The following is a 12,522-nucleotide window of genomic DNA, read 5'->3' on the forward strand; positions in this document are numbered from 1 at the left end:
ATATTTTATATAATATTAATGTAATAGCAACAACAATCATTTAGTGACTAAAAGGTATAGTAAAAATGTGTGGCATAGGGATGCCTGGGTGGCTCAGTCGTTAAGCGTCTGCCTTCGGCTCAGGTCATGATCCCAGGGTCCTGGGATCGAGCCCCGCATCGGGCTCCCTGCTCGGCGGGAAGCCTGCTTCTCCCTCTCCCACTCCCCCTGCTTGTGTTCCCTCTCTCGATGTTTCTGTCAAATAAATAAATAAAATCTTTTTAAAAAAATGCGTGGCATAAAGCAACATTGTACAAAGCATTCCATGTACATTATGTCATTGAACTTCTATATTTCTCAAGACTTTATCCATCAGAAGGGGAGGTTAGTCAATTATGCAAGTATAGGAAATTGGGTAGAAGCTCTATCCATCCCAGTCTGTCAGGAGAGAGGTGGTGTCCAGAGTTTACAGCTCCATTGGCAAGCTTATCTTTGTTGGGGGAGTGGTGTGCAGCAGACCTAGGTGGTCTGGTGCCATTCAATACCAGGTTCCCTAATTCCACACGCTCCGATCCCTTACCCCCTAAGCAATCTTCTGATTATGATTCAGCCTCCATTAGGCCTGCTACAGAAGCTGTTCTGGCCATGCAGAATTTTGAGTATTCTTGTTATGGTGATAATTACTTCTCACTCTTAATGAATAAACTAATATTCTAATTGTATTATCAATAATTAAAATACAAAATATTTAAAAATAGGAATGCCAAACTCTCAAAGTAATATAATCTGTTGTGTGTGAGGTTTTTGAGGCAAGATATACATAAAATTTACCATTTTAACCATTTTTTAGTACACAGTTCGGTCGCATTCAGCATGTTCACACTGTTTGCAACCATTACCACTATCCACCTCCAAAACGTTTTCATCATCTCAAATTAAAACTCTGTACACATTCGGGGCGCCTGGGTGGCTCAGTTGGTTGGGCGACTGCCTTCGGCTCAGGTCATGATCCTGGAGTCCCTGGATCGAGTCCCGCATCGGGCTCCCTGCTCGGTGGGGAGCCTGCTTCTCCCTCTGACCCTCCCCCCCATGTGCTCTCTCTCTCTCTCTCTCATTCTCTCTGTCTCAAATAAATAAAATCTTTAAAAAAACAACAACAAAAAAAACTCTGTACACATTAAATAAGTCCCAATTTCCCCTCCCACAGCCCCTTGTCACCACCATTCTACTTTCTGTCTCTATCAATTTGCGTTGTGATGGTTTTAAAACATGTCTGCAAATTCCCTTACATGCCTCCCCTCAAGAAGTGCAGCCTAGGGACGTCTGGGTGGCTCAGTGGTTAAGCGTCTGCCTTCAGCTCAGGTCATGATCCCAGGGTGCTGGGATCGAGCCCCACATCAGGCTCCTTGCTCAGTGGGAAGCCTGCTTCTCCCTCTCCCACTCCCCCTGCTTGTGTTTCTGCTCTCGCTGTCTCTCTTTCTGTCAAATAAATAATAAAATCTTAAAAAGAAAAAAAAAAGAAGAAGCGGTGCCTATGTTCCTTCCCCTTGAACCTGGCCATATCTTTGTTATAGCCTCAAAGAATAGAATTTAGGGGGTGCCTGGGTGATTCAGTCAGTAAAGCATCTGACTCTTGATTTCGGCTCAGGTCATGATCTCAGGGTCTTAAGATCGAGCCCTGCGTTGTTGGCTCTGAGCTCAGTGGGGAGTCTGCTGCTCTCCTTCTCCCTCTCCCCCTGCCCCTCCCCCTGCTTGCATGCCCCCCCCAATAAATAAATAAATACATCCATCCATCCATAAACCTATCTTTAGGGAAAAAAATAGAATTCAGTAGGAATGATGCTGTGTGACTTCAGACACTACGTTAGTAAAGGCCGTGCAATTTCTGCCAGGTGGTTATGGGACACACATCCTGGGAGCCTTCAGCTACCACGTAAGAAGTCCAACTATCCTGGGACTGCACAGGATGAGACCGTGTTGAGAGACTGCAGAGAGAGGGAGACCTGTGGAGTCCCAGGTTGTTCTTTTTTTTTTTTAAGATTCATTTATTTTAGAGAGAGAGCACGAGCGGGAGGGGCAGAGGGAGAGGGAGCAAGAATCTTAAGCAGGCTCCTCACTGAGCCTGACTCGGGGCTTGACCTCACAACCCCGAGTTCACAACCTGAGCCAGAACCAAGATTTTGACACTGTGACTGTGCCACCCAGGCGCCCCTGGAATCCCAGCTTTTTGAGAGTTTCTAGCCCCAATATCAGACTTGGACATGATGAAACTCTGTCATGGGTCGAATTGTGTTGCTCAAAAAAGACATGTTTAAGTCTTAACCCCCAGTACCTCAGCATATACTGGAAATAGGGTTATTGCAGATACGATTAATTAAGATGAGGTCATACAGGAGTAGGGTGGGCCCTTAATCCTGTATGACTGGCATCCTATGAGAGAAGAGACAGAGAGAGGGACACACATAAGGGAGAAGGCCACGTGAAGACAGAGGCATAGACAGAGTGATGCAACTATACGCAGATAATGCCAAGGATTGCTAGCCACCCCAGCAGCTAGGAAAAGGTGAGGAAGGATTCTTCATAGAAGCATTGGAGGGATCATGGCCCTCCTGATACCTTGATTTTAGGTTTTTGGCCTCCAGAAATGTGAGAGAATAAATTTTGTTGTTTTAAGCTACCTAGTTTGTGGCACTTTGTTATACAGTAGCCCTAGGAGACTAATACATCTTCCTTCAAAACAATCTCAGCCCTAGGTACCACCTGACTTTAATTACATGAGAGACCCTCCGCAAAACTGCCTAGCTAAGCCCAGTCAACCCCCAGACATATGAACAAAATAAACAATTGTTACTGTTTTAAGCCACTGTTATCATTTTAAGTTTGTTACCTAATAATAGATAATTGGAATATCTGTCCTCTGTTACTAAAACCAGCAACATGAACCAGAAGTATGTTACTTATTCCACCAAGATTACCAGCACTTCCCCAAGCTGTATCTTCCTGTCACCGGAAAGGAAGCCTTTCAGTAACTACTCATGGGCTGATCTATACTGAATCCCTTAATTTCTTCTGCCTCATTCAGTTGGCCTGATTATCTTCATACTCACAAGATTGTTCACTTTCTTTCGAGCACACTGTAACCAGTGCAGAGGGGGGCTTATTCATTTCCCAAGTGATGATGTTAGCAATGTTAGCAAGTATCTCTCAGAAAAACCCAAGCTTGAATTTAGTGTCTGGTAAGTAGAAAAATGGAATACAAAATTATATGTACATTATGATTGTAATTTTGGGGGGGAAATGGATAAATAAGCTAAAAACTGGAAGAGAAACACCATTATCTAAATGGTGGAGACATAAGAGCTACATTTACGAAACTCTTACCTTGTGCCAGGCCCTGAGCCAGTCACCTGACAAATATAACCCATAGTTCTCACGATCACCCTGTAAGGATGATACTATGATCTCTACTTTACAAATGAGAAAACGGGCTCTAAGAGAAAGTGAGGAGGAAGGATAAGGTGATACAGATAGAAAGTGGCAAACCCAATGCCTGGGCTTATTCTCCTGACGATGGATGGATTTCTCTTCTCTATGTGATGCTAATTGAATGAATACATCTATGCCGGAGCCCAGAAGTCTAATCCTGACATGAAAGTTCCTCTGACTACATGTTCCTGGTGGTCCTGAAGGAGCAACAGTGTGGATGCCTCAGGGAGAAACGAGACAACATACCTAGATGCAGCTGGACATCTTTCACCTCCAGGGTGCTGGACTTGCGATGCCGAGCAAGCTGGCAGGCCGCTGTCACCACACTCTCAATAAAATCATCAGCAATCTGCAGCAGCATCTGGGAGACAACAGTGGGGGAGAGTAACCATGACATTGGCAGAACAGGCTCCTGTTGCTGGGACAACTGTGTCTGCTTGAATCACGTATTTAGTTAGGCTTTCTGGTAGAAGGCCTGGAATCAGCATCTGGACTATGATGAGGATGAGGAGGAGTGAGGACAACACTAGAAACACATCAACTCATTAAGCAGGTTGAGTGCAACTCACACAGTTCTGAGGACGTTATTCTCTGTACTTTCTACCTAGAGGGGTCAACCAGCCCGATCCCTCACCCTCATATTTTCTTCCGAATTAAGTGGGAAAACAAAAGTGAATCATTATACTTCCTCATTCACAGTCTCCTAAAGCATTTTTATTTCCATTAATCTCACCAAGTCCTTATACTAATCCTGTGAAAAAAGTGGGGCATAGATTTTATCCCCTTCTATACAGAAGGGTGCTGACTCATGGCCATGCAACTACTAAGCAGTGGACCCAGCATTTGACTTTGAGGTTCCATGTCTAAAACCTGGGTTCTTTCCACTTCATTATCAATTATCCTGGACTATGTGAAGAGTAAAGTCAGAATTCTGAAGCTAAAAATCTACGTGAAAAAAATTGGAATTTTCGTCAGTCAGTTCGTTCCCCATGGCTTCCTCTGCTGAACAAAAATAAAATAAAATTACAACCATGGATAGACATTACTTATTCTGCTAGACCATTATTGCATTGTCATCTTTCCTATGAAACCAAATGGATGCCATCTAATGGAGAGACCGACCCTCCCTCCCTCCCTCTCTCTCTCTTTTTAAAGTAAGCTCTTGGGGCGCCTGGGTGGCTCAGTTGGTTGGGCGTCTGCCTTTGGCTCAGGTCATGATCCCAGGGTCCAGGGATTGAGCCCCGCATCTGGCTCCGTGCTTCTCCATCTCCTCTGCCCCTCCTCCCTGCCTATGCTCTCTCTCTCGCACACTCTATCTCTCTTAAATAAATGAATAAAACCTTAAAAAGAAAGAAAAAGTAAGGTCTTTACCCAATGTGGGGCTTGAATTCACTACCCCAAGACCAAGAGTCGCACACTCTACCAACTGAGTCAGCCAAGCACCCCCTAATGGAGAGATTTCTGATTAAACACGGCAGATCAATTCCAAAAATGACCTCTTCTCCTTCCCTAAATGCACTAAAATAACAGTAAAGGAAAAAAAGACATATAAATCCACAAAGAAATAAGAACAGAAGAGAAAAACTTAAAAGATAAGAGAATCCAATTTTAAAGTAAATTTTTTTTTAAAGATTTTATTTATTTATTTGACAGGGAGAGAGAGCATGCACAAGCAGGGGGAGCAGTAGAGGGAGAACCAGGCTTCCCGCCTAGCAGGGAGCCTGATGCGGGCCTCGATCCCAGGACCCTGAGATCATGACCCAAGCTGAAGGCAGATGCTTAACCGACTGAGCCACCCAGGCGCCCCTAAAGTAAATTTTTGCCAAAAAGATGACAGAGGAAAAGTGGGATCTGATATAGCAGATGGAAGGTACAACATAAGTGCCTACTGAAAGGACACCAATGAGAATTGACCTGATTTACCCCCTGCAACTCCTAGAAGATCCAGGTTCTGGAAGTGCCGTTTATCACAGAATATTGGGCTGAGGCATGGAACTAAAGACTGAGAAATTACTACATGTCTATATACAGACTAGTCCCCCACGCCCCCACACTCCAAAAGCAGCCAAGTGACCTCCCCACACATACCTGATCCAGCACACAGAAGGTTTATTCCCTCGAGAACTGAACAGGCATGGCTCTGGATTAGAATACACCAGACACAGCAGAGGGAGGGGACAGACACAGCCTCCCTCTCTTGCCTTTCTCCCAGAATGTCAGAAGCTAGAGATAAACCCTCCAGATAGGAGCCTGGAGGATTTTTCTCTGGAGATCCTAAACAACTGCAGAGAAAAGACTTACAGATGCTGACATGTAGAGAATCTCCTAAAAGAAGGCTGACTTGTGGACAAATTATTCTGAAGTGAAGCCAGTGGTTTGCTAAAACTGGCTGAGTGGAGCTCATAAAAGCCAATTGATTATATGCATTTCTTCACAATCTTAAATTCAGTAACATGTGGATAGCTTAAAACAGAGCATATTGGGAATATTTACACCACAGAAATTATGAAATGTTAAAAATTAGGGTCTTTCCTTCCACAGAGTTGGTTGCTAAACATTTACCAGTACAATACTGAATGAAGCCCATCAGTAAGTTCTGCTTCAAATCAGTTATTTGTTTATTTTAACAATAAAGATTTTTTTTTAAAGATTTTATTTATTTGACAGAGACACAGCGAGAGGGGGAGCAGGGGACGGGGAGTGGGAGAAGGAGAAGCAGGCTACTTGCTGAGCAGGGAGCCCAACGCAGGGCTCGATCCCAGGACCCTGGGATCATGACACAAGCCGAAGGCAGTCACTTAATGACTGAGCCACCCAGGCGCCCCTCAAATCAGTTTTCTAGTGGCTCAGTCTTTAAGAACATATAGTCAAGAACACCAAACATGTGAAGAAAATCTCCAACACTAAAAAGAAAATAAACCAAAGGAGAAAAAAGGGACCCAGAAGACACTAAGATAATGCAGGGAAAAGAAGAAAATGTCAAAAAATGTAATTCCACAGAGAGAAAGGTAAGAAAAGATATTGCAACCATAAAATAATAACAGAGTGGCTTGGGGATAAAAAGGACCAATTAGGGGCACCTGGCTGGCTCCGTCAGTACCGTGTGCAATTCTTTTTTTTTTTAAGATTTTATTTATTTATTTGAGAGAGAGCACATGAGAGAGGGGAGGGTCAGAGGGAGAAGCAGACTCCCTGCCAAGCAGGGAGCCCGATGCGGGACTCGATCCCGGGACTCCAGGATCATGACCTGAGCTAGAATCTTAAAAAAAAAAAAAAAAAAAGGGCAAGCTAGTCAACAAGAAAACCTCCTGGGCATTAAAATTTTTATGTCAAAAAAAAAAAAAACCCAAAAAACCTTAAAATAGGTTTAGAAGATAAACTAAGGAAAATCTCCCTAGCAAATAGAACTTAGAATTTCAAAGAAATGAGGGACACCTGGGTGGCTCAGTCGGTTAACATCTGCCTTCAGCTCAGTCATGATCCCAGGGATCAAGTCCTGCATCAGGCTCCTTGCTCAGCGGGGAGGCTGCTTCTCCCTCTGCCTGCCGCTCTCCCTGCTTATGCTCTCTCTCTCTGACAAATAAATAAATAAAATCTTAACAACAAAAAAAGAATTTCAAAGAAATGAAAAATAGGAGAGCAAAGACAAAAAAACCTAAGAGGATCAATACAGAAGGTTCAATATTCAACCGTCATTACAAAATGAAAGAGATGGGGCGTCTGGGTGGCTCAGTTGGTTAAGAGTCCAATTCTTGGATTCGTTTGGCTCAGGTCCTGATCTCATGATCCAGCCCTGCATCGGGCTCTGTGCTCAGTGGGAGTCGGCTTGGATATTTTCTCCCTGTGCCCCTTCCCCCTGCTCATGCATGCTCTGTCTCTCAAATAAATAAATAAATCTTAAAAAAAAAAAAAAAAAGAGGGCACCTGGATGGCTCAGTTGTTAAGTGTCTGCCTTCAGCTGGGGTCATGATCCCAGGGTCCTGGGATCCAGTGCCACATCATCGGGCTCCCTGCTCAGCGGGAGGCCTGCTTCTCCCTCTCCCACTACCCCTGCTTGTGTTCCCTCTCTCACTGTGTCTCTCTGTGTCAAATAAATAAATAAAATCTTTAAAAAAATAAAAATAAAAAAGAATGAAAGAGCAAAAACAGAGAAGAAATTATCAAAAAACTAATATAAGAGGGCGCCTGGGTTCCTCACTCGTAAAGCATCTCCCTTCAGCTCAGGTCATGATCCCAGGGTCCTGGGATCAAGCCCCACATCGGGCTTCCTGCTCAGTGGGAAGGCTGCTTCTCCCTCTCCCACTCCCCCTGCTTGTGTTCCCTCTCTCACTGTGTCTCTGTCAAATAAATAAATAAAATCTTAAAAAAAAAACTAATATAAGAAAATGGAAATCGCACACATTGCTGGTAGGAATGTAAAAGGGTGCGGCACTTTGGAAAAAACGGGCAGTTCCTCAAAGGAAGAACATAGTTACCACATGACTCCGCACTTCTACTCCGAAGTATATTACCAAGAAAGATGAAAACATATTTCCACACAAAAATTTATACATGAATTAAAAAAAAAGAAAAAAACAAAATTTACACATGAATGTTCAAGCAACATCATTCATAATAACCAAAAAGTGGATACAACCCATCAACTGATGAATGGTTAAACAAAATACAGTATGTCCATACAATGGAAGAGTATTCTGCCATAAAAAGAAATGAGATACTCATACCCCCTACAACAGGAACTTTAAAAACATTATACGAAGTGAAAGAAGGCAGTCACAAACATCACATATCATGACTCTATTTATCTGAAATGTCCAGAATAGGCCAATCTATAAAGACGGAAAGTAAATTAGTAGTTAGTTGCTTAAGGACTGGGGGTTGGGAAAAAATGGGAGTGACTGCTAATAGGTATGGGTTTCTTTCAGGGGTGAGGAAAATGTTCTAAAAATGACTTATGTTAAACCCTAAGAGACTTTTTTTTTTTTTTTTAAGATTTTCTTTATTTATTTGGGATGCCTGGGTGGCTCAGTGGGTTAAGCCTCTGCCTTCAGCTCAGGTCATGATCCCAGGGTCCTGGGATCAAGTCCCACATTGGGCTCCTTGCTCAGCAGGGAGCCTGCTTCTCCCTCTTCCCCTCCTCCTGCTCGTGATCTCTCTCTCTCTGACAAATAAATAAATAAAATCTTCAAAAAAAATTGTATTTATTTATTTATTTGACAGAGAGAGAGAGAGACACACAGCAAGAGAGCGAACACAAGCAGGGGGAGTGGGAAAAGGAGAAGCAGGCTTCCTGAGAAGCAGGGAGCCCAAGGCGGGGCTCGATCTCAGGACTCCAGGATCATGACCTGAGCCGAAGGCAGACGCCTAAAGACTGAGCCACCCAGGCGCCCAAACCCTAAGAGACTCTTAACTATAGAAAACAAACTGAGGGTTGCTGGAGGGGAGGTGGGTGGGGGGATGGGGTAACTGGGTGATGGACATTAAGGAGGGCACATGATGTAATGAGCACTGGGTATTATATGCAACTGATGAATCACCAAACTCTACCTCTGAAACTAATAATATATGTTAAAAAAAAATGTGTCGAGAGTTGCACAGTTCTGTGAAGAGACTAACAACCACTGAGCTGTAGATTTCAAATGAGTGAATTTTATGGTATATGAATTATATCTCAAAAAAACTGCTGCCTCAAACACTCCCCTACACATACACAAAGAGAGCAAATATTTTCCCTCTGGTTACAAAAATAAAAATAAAAATGAAGTTATACTATTTTTGTAACATGTATTTCTTTTCCCTTTACATTAGGGAAATTACATCATTACATATTCCTCAGCAAAGGCAAAACAGACAATAAGAAACTCCAAACCCTAAAATATACAAAATCGTCCCAGAATTGAGGCACTCAAGTCCCCACAATAAAAGCAGGCTCCAGGAACCCAGCACAACAAATGAAAAAAGATACATACTAAGACTCATATGAAAATTCAGAATTAAAGGAAGACTCTAAAAAAATTGGGATCAGAATAGCATGAGATTTCTTTCTTTTTTTAAGCAGGCTCCATGCCGAACGTGGGGCTCCATGAAAATATATATCTTTTCATAATCTAATTCTAAACCCATGCAAACTAAAAATTGTGAGGTTAGAATGTAAGATACTTTCAAATATTTGCTTCTCATCTCTCCTTTTGTAGGCAGTAACAACAGCAAAAAAAATGTGCTCTAACAAAAAAAGAGAGTAAATAAGAAGAGGATGTGGGGGGGCGCCTGGGGGGCTCAGTCGTTAAGCGTCTGCCTTCGGCTCAGGTCATGATCCCAGGATCCTGGGATCGAGCCCCACATTGGGCTCCCTGCTCCGCAGGAAGCCTGCTTCTCCCTCTCCCGCTCCCCCTGCGTGTTCCCTCTCTCGCTGTGTCTCTGTCCAACTAAAAAAAAAGAAGAGGATGTGGGATCTAGGAAACAAGAGAGCCAAAGAGGAAAAAAATAGCAAAAGGAAGACCCAGGAGGGGTTTGTTCAAGGGGCCTAAAATTAATTAGACCAGAAGAAGATGGAGGGTTCTTTTTTTATTATTATTTAAATTTGATTAGCCAACATATAGTACATAGTTTCAGATGTAGTGTTCAATGATTTATCAGTTGCATATAACACCCAGTGCTCATCACATCATGCGCCCTCCTAAAAGGATGGAGGTTTCTGAGAGTGAAATCTGAGTCAGGGAGGGGAGGACCCAAATCTGTAGATTATTTTTCCATTTGGAAAACAATGTTGATAGGTGTATACCAGAGCTGATAGCAGAACCAGAATAAAAATGGCACAAAGAAAACTAAATAAAAATAAGTCAATTATAGGGGCGTCTGACTAGCTCAGTCAGGACAGTGTGCGACTCTTGATCTCAGGGTTGTAAGTTCAAGTCCCATGTTGGGTATAGAGATTACTTAAAAAAATAAAATCTTTGGGGCGCCTGGGTGGCTCAGTCATTAAGCGTCTACCTTCAACTGAGGTCATGATCCCAGGGTCCTGGGATTGAGCCCTGCATTGGGCCTTTCTTCTCCCTCTCCCACTCCCCCTGCTTGTGTTCCCTCTCTTGCTATGTCTCTGTCAAATAAATAAAATCTCTAAAAAATAATAAAATAAAATAAATAAAATCTTTAAAAAAAAAGTCAATTATCACCTTCGGTAGGTAGTACAAAACAGGACTTGGTTCAGTGGTGAACAATATGTACTTGATCAGAATAATGTCAATACTGATTTCTGAGTTATTTTTAAAAGTTGTGACAAAACTATATTGAAGGGATGCCTGGGTGGCTCAGTTGGTTAAGTGACTGCCTTCGGCTCAGGCCATGATCCCGGGGTCCTGGGATCAAGTCCCGTATCAGGCTCCTTGCTCGGTGGGGAGCCTGCTTCTCCCTCTGCCTGCCACTTCCCCTGCTTGTTCTCTCTCTCTCTCTCTCTCTGACAAATAAATAAATAAAATCGTTAAAATATATATATTAATCAGAAACTATATTAGAAAAATGAGGGAAAGGAAAGCATGAATGGACATGTGTGTGGCTTAACAAAATCGTCATCTACAGGAAGTCAATAGACAGAAACCAAAGAATATGTTTAAGTGTATTACTTAGAAATATGGAGGAATATGAGAGAAACAACTACAACTGTTGAAAGTGATTGCCTATGAGCAGCAAACTAAGCCCTTTCCACCAAGCAAAAGTAGCAGCAGCGGCTACGTATAAAGCGTAGGCATTCTCCCAGGTGATTTGTAGAAGTTATTCCACGGGACCCTCACAATAACCCTATCGGTAAATAATACCACACCCTACCAACACAAGAGGAAGCTGAGTCTGAAAAAGCTTTAGTGACATGTCCACAGCTACAAAGCGGGTAAGTGGCAGAGCCAAGATTCAAATTCAGATGTGTCTGCCTCTGAAGTCTGTGCTCTGAACCACTATTATCTATTAGCTCTCAGGGACACAGACTCATCATGCCCAACCCCACCTTACCTCCTCCACATCTTCATCCAATTGCTCATTAGGATCCACTTCTCTTACTAAGTCTTGTAATTTCTTCTTGGTCAATACCTAAAGTTAATTGGGAGAAGATTTTTCAGCCAAGTATTAAGGAAACAGAACACTTCATTACCCTCTAATGAAGAAATGCTGTCAATTTGTTGGGTTTAGTTTCTACCTTCCAAAAGTTAACAGTCTGGCCTACCTGGTAGTCTGCTCCAAGACTATACTCCCAAGACAGAAGTGGCCTAGGGAAAGGCTAAAAGAGCAGTGTGGAAGAGAGGCCAACACCTGTCAGTTTATTTCTGCCTCTTGAGCTCACTGTGCCTTACCTTCCCTCTACATTACGTAATTTGCAATTTACTGACCACCGTAACTGGTACTGCACCTCTGTTGCCTTTGGACATGTTTTCCCACCCTTCTTCCTATCTGCTCAGTCCATGGTGCCTCCTTTCTGCCTTTCCTAACCCACCTAGGTCAAAGGAACCACTTCCTCCTTTGGCCTCTACTGTACCCCATGCACCCTTCTGTCACTGCATATATTTATAAACTTGCCTGTTTCTGACTTAATAGGCTGAAAGCTCTCTGATGGCAGGGAACATGTGTTCATCTCTGTATAATATTTGCCTAAGTGTGTACAACTGTGATTCCTCTTTCACTGAAATGTCATTTCACATACACATGCCATTAAACAATAATCAAAGGACACACATTAAAATGCTAACCATAGTTTTTTGGGGTGGTGGTAGAATTATGGGCTCTTTATTCTGTATTTCTAAAGTTTCTGTGATAAGCATGTATAATCTTGGACATAAAGAAGAGATGAATTTTTAAAATAAATTATTTGTTAATTATGTGTCAGATCTATCCATTCTACCATTACCACTTAAGGCAAGCCTTCATTCCATGTCTTGATTTACTGCAAAAGTCTTAGTTAGACTTGGTCTTCCTCTCAGTCCACCCCTTTCCTACCTTTCTTGTCCACTTACTGCCAAGTTAGTCCTCCTAAGACATACAACTTGTATTATGTTACTTACTCCTTTATTAAAT

At 42.6% G+C, this 12,522-nt stretch overlaps 1 protein-coding gene across 3 annotated transcripts in view; it reads right to left on the bottom strand.

Annotated features, from left to right (window-relative positions):
- Positions 1 to 12,522, bottom strand: part of TAF12 (TATA-box binding protein associated factor 12) — a 35,243-nt gene that overhangs the window by 4,862 nt on the left and 17,859 nt on the right. For all 3 annotated transcript variants that reach the window (XM_027577936.1, XM_027577930.2, XM_027577933.2), the window contains 2 exons: positions 11,467 to 11,544; positions 3,712 to 3,826 (listed from right to left, as the gene is read on the bottom strand). In XM_027577936.1, the coding sequence (XP_027433737.1) occupies positions 3,712 to 3,826; positions 11,467 to 11,544 (193 nt within the window). The remainder of the gene's footprint in view (positions 1 to 3,711; positions 3,827 to 11,466; positions 11,545 to 12,522) is intronic.

Source organism: Zalophus californianus, chromosome 4 (genome assembly GCF_009762305.2).
Source record: "Zalophus californianus isolate mZalCal1 chromosome 4, mZalCal1.pri.v2, whole genome shotgun sequence".
NCBI lineage: Eukaryota > Metazoa > Chordata > Mammalia > Carnivora > Otariidae > Zalophus > Zalophus californianus.